General features: G+C 48.6%; 1 protein-coding gene across 1 annotated transcript in view; it reads left to right on the plus strand.

Moving 5' to 3' along the window:
- Positions 1-11477: 11477 nt before the first annotated feature.
- DYNC1H1 (dynein cytoplasmic 1 heavy chain 1) overlaps positions 11478-18805 on the plus strand; it is an 86943-nt gene continuing 79615 nt past the window's right edge. The window contains exon 1 of the mRNA XM_039462777.2: positions 11478-11859. Within this exon, the coding sequence (XP_039318711.1) occupies positions 11604-11859 (256 nt within the window). The 5' untranslated portion in view covers positions 11478-11603. The remainder of the gene's footprint in view (positions 11860-18805) is intronic.

The following is an 18805-nucleotide window of genomic DNA, read 5'->3' on the forward strand; positions in this document are numbered from 1 at the left end:
GTGAAACCCCGTCTCTACTAAAAATACAAAAAATTAGCTGGGCATGGTGGCGCGTGCCTGTAATCCCAGCTACTCAGGAGGCTGAGGCAGGAGAATTGCCTGAACCCAGGAGGCGGAGGTTGTGGTGAGCCGAGATCGCGCCATTGCACTCCAGCCTGGGTAACAAGAGTGAAACTCCGTCTCAAAAAAAAAAAAAAAAAAAAAAAAAAGAAATAAAGATGCAACTTAAGACTTAGGCTTTTTGGCTGGGCACAGGGCCTCACACCTGTAATTCTAGCACTTTTGGAGGCAGAGGCAGGCAGATCACAAGGTCAGGAGTTCGAGACCAGCCTGACCAACATGGTAAAAACCCATCTCTGCTAAAAATACAAAAATCAGCCAGGCATCATGGCGGGTGCCTGTAGTTCCAGCTACTCAAGAGGCTATGGCAGGAGAATCGCTTGAACCCGGGAGGTAGAGGTTGCAGTGAGCTGTGACCACACCATTGCATTCCAGCCTGGGTGACAGAGTGGGACTCCGTCTCAAAAAAAGAAAAAGTGAATGCTTGTATGCATAACCTTCTGGGCAGATTTTTGGTTGGGCATGACGGTTGTTCTAGGCAAGTGACCTAGGTCATTCTAGGGTGTCCGATCTTTTGGCCTTCCTGGGCCACACTGGAAGAATAAGAATCATCTTGGGGCACAGAGAAAATACACTAAAGAGAGCTAATGAGCAGGGAAACAAAATAAAAAAAATAAAAATAAACTCACAATTTTTTTTTTAGAGAGATTCAGTAGCCAGTTACATTTAGTAAGAAACAACTATACTAGCAAAATTAAAATTCTCAAAAGACTGATAAAATCTATATAAGTAATAATGGCATTCTTTTTTATTGTAGTTCTAGGGTACGTGTGCAGATCTTGCAGGATTGTTGCATAGGTACACACATGCCGTGGTAGTTTGCTGTCTCCGTCCCCCCATCACCTACATCAGGCATTTCTCCCAATGTTATCCCTCCCCAACCTCCCCACCCCTCACTGTCCCTCCCTAGCCCCCATACCTCTCGGTGTTTGGTTTTCTGTTCTTGTGTCAGTTTGCTGAGAATGATGGTTTCTGGTATATATGTGCCACATTTCTTTGTCCAGTCTATCATTGATGGGCATTTGGGTTGGTTCCAGGTCTTTGCTATTGTAAACAGTGCCACAGTGAATGCAGTGTGCATGTGTCTTTATAATAGAATGATTTATAATCCTTTGGATATATACCCAGTAACGGGATGGCTGGGTCAAATGGAATTTCTATTTCTAGATCCTTGAGGAATCGCCACACTGTCTTCCACAATGGTTGAACTAATTTACACTCCCACCAACAGTGTAAAAGTGTTCCCATTTCTCCACATCCTCTCCAGCATCTGTTGTCTCTAGATTTTTTAATGATCGCCATTCGAACTGGCGTGAGATGGTATCTCAATGTAGTTTTGATTTGCATTTATCTAATGACCAGTGATGATGAGAACTTCTTCATGTTCGTTGGCCTCATAAATCTCTTCTTTTGAAAAGTGTCTGTTCATATCCTTTGCCCATTTTTGAATGGGTTGGTTTGTTTGTTTCTTGTAAATCTGTTTTAGTTCTTTGTAGATTTTGGATATAAGCTCTTTGTCAGATGGGTAGATTGCAAAAATTTTTTCCCATTCTGTTGGTTGCCGGTTAACTCTAATGATTGTTTCTTTTGCTGTGCAGAAACTCCTAAGTTTAATTAGATCCCATTTGTCTATTTTGGCTTTTGTTGCCATTGCTTTTGGTGTTTTAGTCATGAAGTCCTTGCCTATCCCTATGTCCTGAATGGTTTTGTCTAGGTTTTCTTCTAGGGTTTTTATGGTGTTAGGTCTTAGGTTTAAACCCTTAATCCATCTGGAGTTAATTTTAGTGTAAGGAAGGGGTCCAGTTTCAGCTTTCCGCACATGGCTAGCCAGCTTGCTCAACACCATTTGTTAAACAGGGAATCCTTTCCCCATTGCTTGTTTTTGTTAGGTTTGTCAAATATTAGATGGTTGTAGATGTATGGCATTACTTCGAAAGCCTCTGTTCTGTTCCATTGGTCTATATCTCTGTTTTGGTGCCAGTACCATGCTGTTTGATTACTGTCGCCTTGTAATATAGTTTGAAGTCAGGTAGCATGATGCCTCCAGCTTTGTTCTTTTTGCTTAAGATTTTCTTGGCTATACAGGCTCTCTTTTGGTTCCATATGAAGTTTAAAGTGGTTTTTTCCAGTTCCATGAAGAAGGTTGATGGTAGCTTGATGAGGATAGTGTTGAATCTACAAATTACTTTGGGCAGTATGTCCATTTTCGAGATACTGATTCTTCCTAACCGTGAGCATGGAATGTTTTTCCATCTGCTTGTGTCCTCTCTTATTTCCTTGAGCAGTGATTTGCAGTTCTCTTTGAAGAGGTCCTTTACATCCTTTGTTAGTTGTATGCTCATAACATTTTTTAAAAGTTTACAATTTGTGTTGGGCCACATGCAAGCCGCGAGTTGGACAGGCTGGTTCCAGGTGGTTCCAGGCTTCCCTCCTTGCCCAGCTGACCAGGCACATGGAGGAGATTCTGCTGCTGCCTCTCCAGCAGTCCTGGGAGGAAAGGTCTCATGGAATTAAAGACCAGCCCATCAGCACGGGGAAAATGGAAGGAGAGGACCCAGCCCATCCCCCCTGGTGGCTCAAAGGCTCTAGACCCAGTCAGCTTCTGGGTTCGAACCCTCCTCCGTCTCCTGCTATCTTTGAGACTTCAGCAAGCTACCGACTGCCCTTTCCGAAGCTGTTCCCTGCCCTTCACATTGCAGAGTTAACCCATCTGGTGGAGCTGGGGGCACTGGAGGAAGCCATTAGAAACTGCAAGAAGCTGCTGGCGGGCACGTGGTGAGGACGCAGGCCTCTCCCTCCAGTAACGGGTGTGCCTGCTAGTCCTCTATCCAGAGTGGGCAACAGGCCAGTGTCCGACCACGCTCCCAGTCCACGGTTCCACAGTTCCAGGCCGGCACATCCCAGGATTCAGTTTCAGGGTTCTGCCCCTTCCTGAGTCAGCTCAAGCGCAGCAGGGACAGGCCCTGGTGGGAAGAACGTGCTGGCCCAGGTAATCTCATCCTTCACACCAGTATCCGTGCAAGAAAAGCATCAAGCCTTTTTTTTGGTCTTTCTTTTTTTGAGATAGGGTCTCACTCTGTCACCTGGGCTGGTGTGGTGTGAAAAGGGCTCACTGCAGCCTCGACCTCTCAGTGCCCAAGCAATCCTCCCAGCTCAGCCTCCCAAGTGGCTGGGACCACAGGCCCATGCCTTCAGGTCCAGTTAATTTTTTTTTTTTTTTAAGACGAAGTTTCCCTCTTGTTGCCCAGGCCAGAGTGCCATGGTGCAATCTTGGCTCACTACAACCTCCACCTCCCTGGTTCAAGCGATTCTCTTTTCTTAGCCTCCGGAGTAGCTGGGATTTCAGGCATGCACCACTGCATCCAGCTAATTTTGTATTTTTCGTAGAGACGGGGTTTCTCCATGTTGGTCAGGCTGGTCTCGAACTCCCAACCTCAGGTCCACCTGCCTTGACCTCCCAAAGTGCCAGATTACAGGCGCGGGCCACCGCCCCCAGCCATGTGCCCAGCTGATTTTTTTGTAGAGACAGGGTTTCACTTTGTTACCCCAGCTGGTCTCAAGCTCCCGGTCTCAAGGGACTCTCCCTCCTCAGCCTCCCTAAGTTGCTAGGATTACAGGCCTGAGCCATCGTGCCTGGTCCCAGTCCAAGCTTTTAAACAAAGTTAATTTTATTCAGAAGCCTTACTGAAGCCGGGAGGCTGAAGAGTACAGGCCAGGAGAAGTCTTTGATAGAGGTTTTGTCAGAATGCTCCAGAACATCGTTTCAGATCATATCTTATATCCAGGTAGTGAAGGTTTAGTGCATGCAAAAATCGCATCAAAGTCTGAGCACAAGAGTACATCTGGTTATAAGCCAGGTGCAGTGGCTCACACCTGGAATCCCAGAACTTTGAGAGGCTGAGGCAGGTAGATCACTTGAAGTCAGGAGTTCAAGACCAGCCTGGCCAACATGGTGAAACCCTGTCTCTACTAAAAATACAAAAATTAGGCTGAGCTCAGTGGCTCATGCCTGTAATCCCAGCACTTTGAGAGGCCCAGGTGAGCAGATCACAAGGTCAGGAGTTCGAAATCAGCCTGGCCAATATGGTGAAACCCTGTCTCTACTAAAAATACAAAAATTAGCTGGAAGTGGTGGTGGGCGCCTGTAATCCCAGCTACTCAGGAGGCTGAGGCAGGAGAGTCACTTGAAACCAGAAGGTGGAGGTTGCAGTGAGCCAAGATCACACCACTGCACTCTAGCCTGGGTGAAAGAGTAAAACTCTGTCTCAAAAAAAAAAAAAAAAAAAAAAAATTAGCAGACTGTGGTGGCACACACTATAGTCCCAGCTACTCGGGAGGCTGAGGCAGGAGGATTGCTTGAATCTGGGAGATGGAGGTGGTAATGAGCTGAGATTGCACCACTGCACTCCAGCCAGGGCCACAGACTAAAATTCTGTCTCAAAAAATAAAAAATAAAAACAAATAAAGAGTACATCTGAGCCGGGCGCGGTGGCTCAAGCCTGTAATCCCAGCACTTTGGGAGGCTAAGGCGGGTGGATCACGAGGTCGAGAGATCGAGACCATCCTGGTCAACATGGTGAAACCCCGTCTCTACTAAAGATACAAAAAATCAGCTGGGCATGGTGGCGCGTGCCTGTAATCCCAGCTACTCAGGAGGCTGAGGCAGGAGAATTGCCTGAACCCAGGAGGCGGAGGTTGCGGTGAGCCAAGATCGCGCCATTGCACTCCAGCCTGGGTAACAAGAGCGAAACTCCGTCTCAAAAAAAAATAAAATAAAATAAATAAAATAAAATAAAAGAGTACATCTGGTTATAGATTGTAGAGTTATAATCACATCGGGTTATAATGACCACTAACCCTGTCTTATGTGTAGGAGAAGGCAAGGCGAGGATCATTTATCTTTTAAGGGACATATTGACTTAAGCAAGACACGTGGGCTGTGTGCTCTGTCCCATTATGTCTTCAGAGCATCTTTCCAGAGAGCTACATGTGGTCACAGAGGCAGGGCTTTGTGAAATTATGTTGGCAAGCAGAAATGGGCACACAGGCCTCTTGTGCTTGCTACCGTGTCTCACACGAGGTACACTGGCACCCTGGTCCCACACCTCTCCTGCTGCTCCTGGCCTCAGTGAGTAGGAGGGCCTCTTTGGCCAGCCTGCCTGGGGTTCTATCACCTGAGTGCCAGCTCCCACTTCCCCAGCACTGCTGTCTAGGGGCCAGTGGGCAGCAGACCCCCTCACCTGCCTCTCTCACCGTAGCCTGGAGAGTCCTCCTGTGGCCCCGTCACCTCCTGCTTCTCCAGCACGCTCTACCTACGTGGGAGATTCAAACTTTTCCCCTTTCTCCCCAATATGCCCTTTTACTCGAAATGGCTTGGACTTTAGGGGAAAAAACCCAAAAGCCTAAAAGACCGATAGGCACCTTCTACTTTCAGTCCTAGAACAATGGGCCAAGATAGGCTCCGGCATGAACGGTGAGAAAAGGCGAAATGGAGGGAAAAAGTCACTCAATGTAGCCGGGCCCAGCTTTGCGTGGCTCCCATCTATACACACAAGTTTTCCTTACCACAGCTCAGTTCAATAACACCAGTTTCCAAACAACACTGTTCAAGTACCAGTTACCGTGGTAAATTACCCGTGAGTAATTGAATAAAGCACCAGCTTTGCTGCCAGCTCTTCAGTCCACAAATCACTACATCATGAATGACAGAAGCGTGTCATGCTCATGACTGTGGGTCAATCACATCATTGACCCACAGAGATGAATGTGTGATGAAAAAATAAAATGTGATAGCCCTGGAGGGGACATGCCAATCAAATGTAAGTGCGGTCATAGAGGAAACAGCCGTGGGAGGGAACGTGGATGCTGCCGCCGACCAGGGGCTCCAGCAGTGCAGCCAGGGGGACTGAGTGAGGGTGGCCTTGTCCACATAAATAAGAAGGGTGACGATGTTCCAGGGGGTGTGATGCCAGCAAAAAACCTCACATGAAAGGAACTCTGGGAGATACTTGGCAACACTGGAAGTGCAAAGGATGTAATGTTGGAAGCTGATCCAGCTAGAAAGGAGCCCAGAAAGGAGCCTAGAAAGGAGCTCAGCCGGGGCCAGATGTGGTGGCTCATGCCTGTAATTCCAACACCTTGGGAGGCCAAGGCGGGTGGATCACTTGAGGTCAGAAGTTCGAAACCAGCTTGGCCAATGCGGCGAAACCCTGTCTCTACTAAATACAAAAAAAAAAAAAATTAGTCAGACATGGTGGCACGCATCTGTAATCCCAGCTGCTACTCAAAGGGTTGAGGCAGGACAATTGCTTGAACCTGGGAGGCAAAGGTTGCCATGAGCCAAGGTCCTGCCACTGCACTCCGGCCTGGATGACAGACTGAGGTCCTGTCTCAAAAAAAACAAAAATTACCAGTGTTTCTAATGTTTTAAGTTAGAATGTACTAAATCAATAGTGTATTTAGTTTACTATTTTTTAAAAAAATAGAGACAGGGTCTCTGTCACCCAGACTGGAGTGCAGTGGTGCAATCTCGACTCACTGTAACCTCAAGCTTCTAGTCTCAAGCAGTCCTCCTGCCTCAGCCTCCCAAAGTGCTGAGGCTACAGGCGTGAGCCACCATGCCCAGCCAATAAGGACAGAGAAGACTTCAACACTTTCAACCAACATGGCCTAATTGACATTTCTTAGAACATTCCACCACCAACAGCAGAACACTGCCTTCTAAGGTTGGGAGTCAAGGTATAGCTGTATTGAAAATCCAAGGAAGGCTTGGCCGGGTGTAAAGGCTCATGCCTGTAATCCCAGCACTCTGGGAGGCTGAGGCAGGAGGATCCTTGAGCCCAGGAGTTTGAGATCAGCCTGAGCAACATGGCAGAACCTCATCTCTACAAAAAATAACAGCAAACAAACAAAAATTACCTAGGTGTGGTGTCCCGTGACTGTAGTCCCAGCTACTCAGGAGGCTGCAGTGGGAGGATCACTTGAGGCTGAGAGGGCAGTCCAGGCTGCAGTGAGTCATGATTGTGCTACTGTACTCGAGCTTGGTTGACAGAGTAAGATCCTGTCTCAAAAAAAAAAAAAAAAACCAGAAAACAGAAAATCTAAGGCTAGAGGAGCCCTGGGGAGGGCGTGTTGATAGAACATAAAGCAGCCTGAGGGCCAGGCCACCTTTAGAGGTGGGGAAGAGCGGGGTCCAGCAGAAGACACTGAGAAGGAACCTTAGTGAGGAGGAGGATCTGGAGAGCGTGGCTGCCGGAAGCCAGGGGAAGCTGGTGTTCAGAGAAGGAGGGCGTGCCGGCTGCATCCATGTGTCCATGGGTCAAGCAAGATGAGGACTGGTCCCTGGATTTGGCCACGTGGAAGCCACTGGTGACCTTGCCGAGAGTGCCTGCTCAGGAACGTGGGGATGGGGTGGGAAGAGCAATGCCCACCTATGCTTATTCTCAAGGAGTTTTGCTGGAAAGGGCAGCGAAGCAGTGGAGAGGTGCTGGCAGTGGGCTACAGAAGGGCTTCCTTTTTTTCATGTTAAAGATGGGATAGAATAGCTTGGACATCAGTGGAATAAATCTGGGAGGGTGAGAGAACATCTGGGAGCGAGGGGAGAATTTCAGAGGTGACGCCTCGAGAGGAGACGGGGCCCAGCACACCCCAGGGAGTAGTGCTCCTGTCTGGGGACACTGATAGGCTTTGTTAAGAGAAGGGGCCACACATCGCCAGAGGGAAGGGCCAGAGTGGTGTCAGAGGTTTTGAGGGTCTGCAGGCAGCCTGGGTTAATCCCGGGGGGTCAGGAGAGCCGGGTGGGAATTGTCTGCCCAGGAAGAGACAAGCTTCACTAACATCCTCCCTGTGGGCAGTGGGTTGCAGGCTGGCATTTTCCTTCTGGTCATTGTCATTACTTGTTCTGTGACCTTGGACCAGTGATCCAGGTGACCTTGGGAAGGTGAGCCTGCTGGCGTCACCAGGATGGGTGGGCAGCAGGATGGGGAGGGGGCCCCCTGTAAGCAGAAAAAAATTTCATGTGATGTATCCTCCTCTGCCACTAGGCGGCGACAAGAGACTGTTCTGTTCTCACCATGCGCTTCAAACGTCAACCTGCTGGGGTCAAAGCCTCCAGGAACTGCATCTGGCTGAAGCCTCACCCTGAGGCTCACCTGACAAAGCATCAAGACAGAAAGGGGGTGGGTCCTGGAACGAGCTGCATCAGAAAGCGTCCTGCAGCCTTTCCAACCCTGTGAAGTCCAGCCCTGCCCTCCAGCAGCACCCTGACAGCTCCAGAGATGGGGCCAGGAAGGTCCTGGTCCACGGCGCACCCCAAGTCCCCACAGCCACCGTGGCGCCCCTTCCTCGGGGTAAGGCATTGGTTTCACTCCCTCCAACCAATCCCGTGCTTTGGTCCAGGCCCTGCTGGTACCGAGAATCCCGAGAAGCTTTGACCTCCCTGCTCTCATTAAGTGGGGATGAATGAATGAATGAATGAACCCAAGATGGAAGTTCTTTTTAAAAATTTATTATTATTATTAAAGACGGGGTCTCACTCTGTCGCCCAGGTGGGAATGCAGTAGCGAGACCACAGCTCACTGCAGCCTCAACCTCCACCTCAGACGTTTGAGTAGCTGGGACCAAGGGTGTGCGCCACCACGCCTGGCCCAGTGTGGAAATTCCAGGGAGCAGAGCGGGGATCCTGGGCACAGAGCCCAAAAGGGCTGGGCCAGCAGGGGTTCCTCTGAGGGGTCGGTGCTGCCTGAGGGTTGGGAGAGGAAGGGAAGGATGGTATGAGACTGGGCATCCAACTTGGGACTTGGGCTTGGGGAGACCCTATGTATGGTATTTTTAAGGGAAGGGACAGGATCTCATCCATGAGACAGTACATCACGGATTTCCGATAGGATGCGAGTGCCCTACCCGCCACTGCCATCCCACATCCATCCAGAACGAATTCTCTCTCCAGCTTGCCCTACCCCCTGCCCTGCCCAGAGTCTGTCCAAGCAGATTCTACCACAAACAGGAAAAAGCTGAGGCACCAGAACAAGAGGTGGGAGAGACCAGGTTTGGGTGAGGGGCCCTACCCCCACCAGGGTCAGCTGGGAGTGTGCTGGAGTCAGAGTCCCGTGCCAGAAGGCAGAAAGGGCACCTTGAAAGAGGCTCCCTTCACCCTTCAGCCCTGGCGCAGCCCAGCCAGCCACCCAGGTAATGCACTTAAAGCACTCAGCACCCAGTCAGCGGTGACCGCTCTTCTCGTTATCTATTAAATACAACACACATCTTTCCAGAACAAAAAGCAAGCGCGTTTGGTCCACTGACGAATCCTTGTGCACTGATTGTTCAGGTTCCTTCGGTTTCCATCCGCTAAGAAATAACAAACTTGTTTCATTTTGAGCCTATCCTACAGGGCCGCAAATCCGGAGCCTGCAGTTTGCTCTCTTGGCCTGGGGCCAGGTTGCAGTTGTTTGAGTCCCTTGGATCCCGAGTGGCTGCGACTCCCAGCCTGGCGCTGACTCACGGTGCAGCCGGCAGGCATCCTGCCCATCAGCCACATCCCTGCAGGTTTTTGAGTCTCAGCTGGTATATGACCTATTCAGAGTTCACTGACCTGCACCTAACAGAATTTCCTCTTTGTCCCTCTTTCTATCCTTAAAGGACATGTGAGGGAAACCCTCTGCACGGTGCCTTGCACGCCATGAGCACTCAGCATTTGCTGTCAGTGGTGTGTCATTATTATTCATTACTATTAGGATCATTGCACAAACTCATTGCAGTTGCTTTATTTTTTTTCTGGGAAGATTATTCAGAACTGCTTGGGCACATCATACCAGGGTGGACTGATGGAGGGCAGGAAGATGGGGTATTAATCTGTCCCCTCTTCCACATGCTCCTTAAAGACAGGAATCATCTGATTAGTCTCCATGTTCCAGCAACCCCTAAAGACAGGAATCATCTGATTAGTTTCCATGTTCCAACAACCCCCCGGGACCCAGCAACCGGTAATTAGGCAAGGAATAAGCTTTTTGCATGTTCACAGTTTTTCAAAGATGATTTGGGAGAATCAAATCATGCCATCACCATTCCACCAATCAGGACTTAGCACTCTGACAGTGCACTTTGATGTAAAAAAAAAAAAAAAAAAAAAAAAAAAGCCATTGGCTTCCCTCTCTCCACCCAATTTAAGAAAGAAGTTATGAATGTGAACTTTCAAAGGCCAATTACTACCCCTTAGAAGAACCTCTAAACTACAAACATGAGCAGCCTGAATTCTATTTCTTTTATTATTTTACAAAATTTTAAATTTTTAAATATACACAGAGATGGAGTCTCGCTTATTGCTGACCAGACTGGTCTTGAACTTCTGGCCTCAAGCAATCCTCCCATCTCAGCCTCCCAAAATGCTAGGATGACAGGCGTGAGCCACTGCACCCAGCTGGGCAGCCTGGATTCTGGCCTTTATGTAGTCTGGTGTAGGGGAGGAGGTTGTGGTGGGTCAGAACTAGGGGGAAACTTGGTGGGCAGGCAACCCAGCCCCTGCCTTGTATGGACCCAGATACTGAGGCTCACAGAATGACAGTGCCAGCTCTGGGAGGCGGAGGAGCACCACTGCTGCCCTCAGTAGGTCTCCCTCTTGGTACCCTCAGCGTCCTTGAAGACAGTGATTTTTGTCATTGGGAACCAGATCCCATCCCAGCTTGACTTTACCTACAGTGAAGGTGTCATTCCTGGCTTAACCTTATACTGCCCTGAAGGTCCCCTTCCCACCTGTCCCTTTCCAGCCTGGCAAGGGGACCCTCTGAGCACGCCCGTCATCTCCTCCCCCTCTGGAAAGCATCCTCAATTCCCCCGTCTATATCTAATAACACATTTCTCGTGCCTGTATTTTGGTACCTGATAGGTGTCATTCATTCATTCAATGAGAACATTCAATGAGAGGTTAAGAGCTTAGAATGACGCCGGGCGCAGGCTAAGCGCTCACTAAACGTTAGCGCTCGCCCAAAACATCACTTATTCACTATAAAGTTTCTCGGGCTGTGTGCTATTCGCTGTCTCCACCGCAGTGAAGAAGACAGACGCGGCCGCTGACCACCCGCGCCGAGCCCGGGCGCAGAACCAGGACGCCGCCCAGCCAAGTCCGCATCTTCAGCACTAGCAGGGCGGAGGCTGCGGGCCCCGCCCAGCGCCGAGACTACAAGTCCCAGAAGGCCGCGCGACGGCGTTGCCGAGCCCGCTCTCACGCACGCGCGCCGCCGTGACGCCGAGGCCGCGAGCGGGCGCGGGTGGCTGCGGCCGCGGGCGGGGCGGGCCGGGGCTGGCCGGGCCGGGCCGGGGCGGGGCCGGCGGGCGGTGACTGACTTTAGGGCGGAGTCTGCTCCCGCTCTCAGTCGGCGCTGGGCTAGCGGACCGTCTGGCTTCCGGCGTCCGTTTCTGTCACTGGCTCGCTGTCTCGCGGAGTCGCGGTCGCCTTCCCATCGCTCCTGGAGGGTCCCGAGCGCGGCGCCATGTCGGAGCCCGGGGGCGGCGGCGGCGAGGACGGCTCGGCCGGCCTGGAGGTGTCGGCGGTGCAGAACGTGGCGGACGTGTCGGTGCTGCAGAAGCACCTGCGCAAGCTGGTGCCGCTGCTGCTGGAGGATGGCGGCGAGGCCCCGGCCGCGCTGGAGGCGGCGCTGGAGGAGAAGAGCGCCTTGGAGCAGATGCGCAAGTTCCTCTCCGACCCGCAGGTCCACACGGTGCTGGTGGAGCGCTCCACCCTCAAAGGTGCGGGGCCGCCAGGGCGGGGTCGGAGGGTCCCCAGGGCCAAGCCCCGCGGAGGGCAGGGCCTGCAGGTCCTCCGGGGCCGCAGATGTCCCCGGGATGCGAGGAGCCCGGCGGCTGCAGGTGACCTCGGCGTAGGCAGAGCCCGGCCGGCCAGGTCCCCTGGGCCGCAGACGCCCCGCGGAGGCCGGCGCGGCGCCCGGGGCTCGCCCTCGCCACACCCACTGGCCGGCCCGGAACCCCCATCGCGCCCCTTTCTCCTAGTCTCGGGCAGGGGAGAGGGGGCCCCGTCTGCCGTCACCCAAAACAATGGGGTCGCTTTGTCTGCTCGGGCCTCTCAAGATGGCCGAGTTGGGTGGAGACAGCGTCTCCCTGGGCTGAGCGCGGGCGAGGCCGCATCCCGGCCTCCAGTGTCACATGAGCTTTTCGGTTTCGATTTGTGTCCAGGCAAAGCGGACTTCGGGAGGGATGTGTCGGGGGCAGACCCGCGGAGCCGGGGGCAGCCGGGATTCTGGCTTGGGAGGGGGTCTGGCGTGTCGGAGGGGGCCCGAGGGGGCGGGTGTCCCGGTCCTGCCTTGCGGGGACCCGGAGACCGAGGCCCACGGAGCGACGGTGCCAGTCCTGGGCCTACGAGCATCACTGTTGTAGGTAGAAGCTCTCACAGCATCCTTGCTGAACGGGTGTATCCCGATTTTACACGTGAGGAAACTGAGGCTCAGGTTAAGTGATTCACCCAAGGTCACTAGCTAATCCTAGTCCTGAGACTAGACTGTATTTCAGTTCCCCGTCCACTGCATGTTTTCACTGATCATACCTTATATTTGTTTAATGCTTCGATAATCCTGATGATAACCCTATTTGAGTCTAATTTTACAGATTAAAAAAAGAAGGATTCAGGTTAGGCACCTAGTTGTGGGTGGAAGAGGCAAGAGTTAGCATATTCCAACTGTCTCTTCAAATAATGACCGCCCAGCAGCAAGGCTACATTCAGCTAAGTCTGGGGCTTCTCTGCAGGCAGGCTTTCTCATTGATTGATTGCAACCTCGTTGTAGCTCATTACAATCACTTTGGGTGTGGCATGTCCATCCAAGAACCCAAGGATGATGTCCAAGTAAATGTTAAGGTTAGCCTCTAGGGTTTGGAGATTGTCTAAAAATGTTTGCCAGCAAGCTTCTTATAATTTCAAAAAACTGGTTCTATCAGTAAGAGAACCTGTACTGTCTGCCCCATCCTTAACACAAACTGTTTCTGATAGTTTGTTTCTCTCAAAGGCTATTCTCATTCAGAAGACGCTTCTCTGTAGCCCTGGTGTCTGCCAGAGATTAGCAGAGTGTAAAATAATTTTTTTTTCTCTTATATCCACATGGAATGTTGAAGGCAAATAAACCATCTGAGCATAGAGTACTAATGTTGTTGAAGGTTGTTTACTGTGATATTTGGGGTTATTTACTCCTGAATGGAAGCCACAAGAGTTAAAAAAAAAAAAAAAATTAACTCATCTGCTCTTTTTTTTTTTTTTTTTCCAAAAAACATATGTAGTCATTGTAGAAAATGTAGTATACAGCTGAAGTAAAAGTCACTGGGAATTCTTTGACCCAGATATAATCACTGTCAGCATTTTGGTCTGTGTCTTTCTGGTCATTTTTCAATGCATATTCATTTTATTAAAGTACATTTTGATCTGCATATTTTATGTAGCTTGACCATGGCTAATCCTTGACATTTTTATTGCATGGTTTGTGTATTGGGGTCAGGTGTTTTGTGTTTTTTGTTTTTTACCTTGGGTCACCATTTCTTTTTATGGAAAAAAAAAGTTTAAGTTTTATGTTTTGCTTCTAGAGTGATCACTAGTAATTCGCTTTGTCCAGGCATCTTAAAATTGAACATTGCTAAAATTATTAGGGTAGAGGGACTGTATTTATATGGCGCACTATCTGGTATAAATTAATCTCTGTATTTTTTTATGGGAACCTTTTTTCCTTTCAGCAAAACAAATGTGCAGATATCCAAATCTTGGCTCCATAATGACTTGCACTTTTGAAACTTGACTAAGAAATGAGACCATGTAAAATTGAAATCCTACCTCATTCCTGTATTTATAAAAATCCTTGAAGTAGTTCTACCAATTCAACCTGTCTGTAATTTATTTTTCACTTACAAAAATCTAAGGAAATATTTTAAAATTAATGCAGTCCTATGATATATGGCCTGTTTGTCTTATTAGCAGCCTGGCTTCTCGGGGACACCTTAGGTTTAAGTACAGACCCAGGACTTTTGTAGGAGGGCTTTCTAATCAGTGGCTTTTATGAGTTAGCATTGGCATTTGTACATTTAATCAAATGTGTGTATCCAGTCGTTAATTACAGTGAAAGGTAGGCTTGCATTAATATAGAAAACATTTATTTAATAGACAGTAGTGCTTTTATTTATTTTATTTCTTCCCCCATCCCGTTTTTTTTTTTAAATGGAGGGAGGTATCCAAGCACTTGTAATTGAATATAGAAACTGTTTTCTTTCTTTCTTTCTTTCTTTTTTTTTTTTTTTTTTGAGACAGATCTGTCGCCCAGGCTAGAGTATAGTGGCTCAATCTCGGCTCATTGCCACCTCAACTTTCTGGGCTCCAAGTTCATTTTCTAATTTTTTTAATTTTTAATTTTTTTTTTTAGAATGAAAAAGGGTCCCCCCCGCTTTTTTTTTTTTTAGATGGAATCTTGTTCTGTTTCCCAGGCTGGAGTGCAGTAGCACCATCTCAGCTCACTGCAACCTCCGCCCCCAGGTTCTGAGTTCAAGCAATTCTCCTGCCTCTGCCTCCTGAGTAGCTGGGATTACAGGCTCCTGCAACCACGCCTGGCTAGTTTTTGTATTTTTAGTAGAGACAAAAATGTTGGCCAGGCTGGTCTCAAACTCCTGACGTCAGGTGATCTGTCCCCCTCAGCCTCCCAAAGTGCTGGGATTATAGGCCTGAGCCACCATGCCTGGCCTTTTTGTGTTGGGTTTGTTTTTGTTGTTGTTGTTTGAGACTGAGTTTCGCTCTTGTTGACCAGACTGGAGTTAGTGATCTCAGCTCACCACAACCTCTGCCTCCTAAGTTCAAGCGATTCTCCTGCCTCAGCCTCCCGGGTAGCTGGGATTACAGGCACGTGTCACCACACCCGGCTAATTTTTTGTATTTTTAGTAGAGACAGGGTTTCACCATGTTGGACAGACTGGTGATCTGCTCACCTCAGCCTCCCAAAGTGCTGGCATTACAGATGTGAAGCACCATGTCCAGCCAAATAATAGAAACATTTTTATTTGAAGCTATATATATTTTTTGTTTGTTTTAGCTACCCCAGCTAGCTGTAAACTTTTGTTGTTAAAATGCAGCATTGAACTAGGTACAGTGGCTCACAGCTGTAATCTCAGCACTTTGAGAGACCAAGGCAGGAGGATCACTTGAGGCCAGGAGCTCAAGACCAGCCTGGGCAATATAGCAAGACCCTATCCACAGAAAATTTAAAAATAAGCCAGGCATAGTGTTACATGCCTGTAGTCTCAGCTCCTTGAGAAGACTGCATGAGCCCAGGAGTTTGACACTATGTTGAACTAGGATCACACCACTTTGCCCCAGCCTGGGCAACAGAGTGAGACCTATCTCTAAATTCAATAAAGTACAGCATTACTCAAATTATAGAATAAATATTGCAAATTTAACAACTTATCTTGATAGGAATTGGAGAATCTGTGGGAAAGGGAATGTTCACTTATAGCTTCTCATTTTATTTTATTTTATTTTTTAAGGCTAGTCAAGTGAAGCAGTGGGAGTGGAGAAGGAACAAAGAAATCTGTAACTGGTTGTGATCAATCAGTTGTAAACCCCACTGCACTCGGACCAGTCTGCTTCTTGTTTTAAAAAGATAAATCTTTCTGAAGTTCCTGGCCCATAGGAAATTATCTTCCTCATAGTATACTTACAGTATGGTGACAAAACAGATGCTAGTTACTTAACTAGCCATTTTATGTTAGCGACGTTTTTGTAGAATCTCTTACTTCAGGTACCATTTTTTGGTTGTGTGTTATCCCCGTTGGGTGGCGTATGCTTCAGTTCACAGCTGATGGAACTGCTGGCTCCATGACTTGTCTGTGCTCTCCAGCTTGTTAATGACCTGCCTGGAATCAGGTGCTAGGTTGGTTGGTCTGTACGAGCGTGTGTGGTTTTGGTGGGTTTTGTTTTTGTTTTTGTGGGGAGAGGGTTTTGTTTTGTTTTTTTGAGACAGGATCTCACTCTGTCGCCCAGGCAAGAGTGCAGTGGCGCAATCACGGCTCATTGCCACCTCAACCTCCTGGGCTCCCAGTTCATATTCTAATTTTTTTTCCTTTTTTTTTTTTTTTTTTTTTTTGAGATGGAGTCTCTCTCTGTCGCCAGGCTGGAGTGCAGTAGGATGACCTCAGCTCACTATAACCTCCGACCCCTGGGTTCAAGCGATTCTCCTGCCTCAGCTTCTTAAGTAGCTAGGACTACAGGTGCTCGCCACCATGTCCAGCTAATTTTGTATTTTTAGTAGAGACAGGGTTTTACCATGTTGGCCATGATGGTCTTGATCTCTGACCTTGCAATCTGTCTGCCTTGGCCTCCCATAAGTGCTGGGATTACAGGTGTGAGCCACCATGCCCAGCCACATGTGTGTGTCTATGTGTGTATGTGTGCGTGTGTGTGTGTGTGCCCCCCGTGTGTGTGTGTATGTGTGTGTGTGTTTGTTTAACAGTCCAGTGTTTGAGACTTGGAATTTTTTTTTCTTTTCTGAGACAGGGTCTTACTGTTGTCCAGATTGGAGTGCGGTGGCATGATCTCAGCTCACCACATCCTCAACTTCCCTGGACTCAAGTGATACACCCATCTCACCTCCCAAGTAGCTGGGACTACAGGCACACACCACCATGCCTGGCTCAGTTTTGTATTTTTTGTAGAGGCAGGATCTCCACATGGTGCCCAGGCTGGTCTTGAACTTCTTGGACTCAGTGATCCTGCTACCTCAGCCTCCCAAAGTGCTGGGATTGCAGGCATGAGCCATCACATCCAGCCTGAGGATTTAATTCTAAAGGATGAAGAAATGTAGTTTCATCAGTGTAATCTCTAACACAACATATCAATATGATTTCATGCATTTCAAGGAGAAGTATTTCCTGGTTAAGTAGAAAATTGTGCTAATGGTTTTTGGAAGACCTTCTTTCTAAAGCAGCTTTATAGTAAAACATTTTATTTAGAAATCTGGACCTTCTTTCTTCAGTTTACTGTAATCTACATTCACTGAATAGAACTTATATCGATCCCTGTGACCTAGTTTGTTCTAGGGCTCTCAGTTATTCTTTCTGTCCCAAGTAAGATCTGAATTGAACAGTGCCAGATGCAGGCCCTACAGTGTTGCTCCAGGCCATACAGTACCTCCATCTCCAGCAGACACAAAGCAGGGGATCAGATTCAGCTGCTTCTTGGCCTGACTGAAGATCTGGCAGCGTTTGTTTGCAGCAGGGGCCTCCAGTTTGAAAGGAGAGAACAAACCTCGCTACCAGGCTCTGGACTCAGTGGTATTCACACGTCAGCGAGGTTCTTACTGCCCATGCTGTCACACTGTGGGTGAGGCCTACACCCTTTATAGAATACACCGTCTGCAGCAAGATAAATTTGAGTGTGCAATGTAGCATAGTAAACGAAATTTATGTACAGCACAGGGAAAACAGTTATCACTTCTTTTTTTTTTTTTTTTTTTTTTTTTTGAGACGGAGTTTCGCTCTTGTTACCCAGGCTGGAGTGCAATGGCGCGATCTCGGCTCACTGCAACCTCCGCCTCCTGGGCTCAGGCAATTCTCCTGCCTCAGCCTCCTGAGTAGCTGGGATTACAGGCACGTGCCACCATGCCCAGCTAATTTTTTGTATCTTTAGTAGAGACGGGGTTTCACCATGTTGACCAGGATAGTCTCAATCTCTTGACCTTGTGATCCACCCGCCTCGGCCTCCCAAAGTGCTGGGATTACAGGCTTGAGCCACCGCGCCCAGCCAACTTACTAGGTTTTTTAAAAATTCTTTTTTCTTTTCTTTTCTGGAAATACCAAAATGAACTCCAGTTTACATTAAATAAGTATGATATGGGATCTCGTGCTCCCTGCATGCTCCTAATGATGTTACAGTGGAAGTCTTCAGGTAGAGAATGCTCAGACTTTCTCATCTTCTTTCTGAGCCTTGTTTCAGAGCAGGGAGTGTGGTTATGGCAAAGAAGTCATGGCTCCTCAGAAGAAGGATGAAAAGGGTGGATGTCAAGGTGACAAGGAAAGCACCAGAGACAAGAAAGGGGAAAAACTAAAGCAGGAAAATAATGGGAGGACGTGTATGATAGTGATTGACCAAAATAATGTGATATTAGTATGTTTGGGATTTTTTTTTTTTTTGAGATGGAGTCTTGCTTTGTCACGCAAGCTAGACGCCATCTTGGCTCACTGCAACCCCTGCCTCCTGGGTTCAAGCAATTCTTCTGTCTCAGCCTCCCGAGTAGCTGGGATTACAGGCGCCCACCACCATGCCTGGCTAATTTTTGTATTTTTAGTAGAGATGGGGTTTCACCATGTTGGCCGAGCTGGTCTCAAACTCCTGACCTCAGGTGATCCGCCCACCTCAGCTTCTCAAAGTGCTGGGATTACAGGCGTGAGCCACCATGCCTGGCCCATATTTGGGATTTTGAAAGGGAAAGAAGACAAAAGATAAAGAGAACCCCAGGAACTTTTAACCTGTAATTTGGTAGGATGTATGGGCCAAAGGAAATGAATGGCTTTGAGACCAAAGAGAGACTTGCTGTGTGGCTGGGAGAAAGTCGGGAGGGAAGAGTACGTAAGGGAATGAGCGAGTGAGCAGGAGCCAGACAGCCTCGCCTGGCACTTCACCAGTCTGCTTTGTCCCTTTTCCAACTGCCCATTCACC

This window comes from Saimiri boliviensis, chromosome 2 (genome assembly GCF_048565385.1).
Source record: "Saimiri boliviensis isolate mSaiBol1 chromosome 2, mSaiBol1.pri, whole genome shotgun sequence".
In the NCBI taxonomy this organism is placed as follows: Eukaryota; Metazoa; Chordata; class Mammalia; order Primates; family Cebidae; genus Saimiri; species Saimiri boliviensis.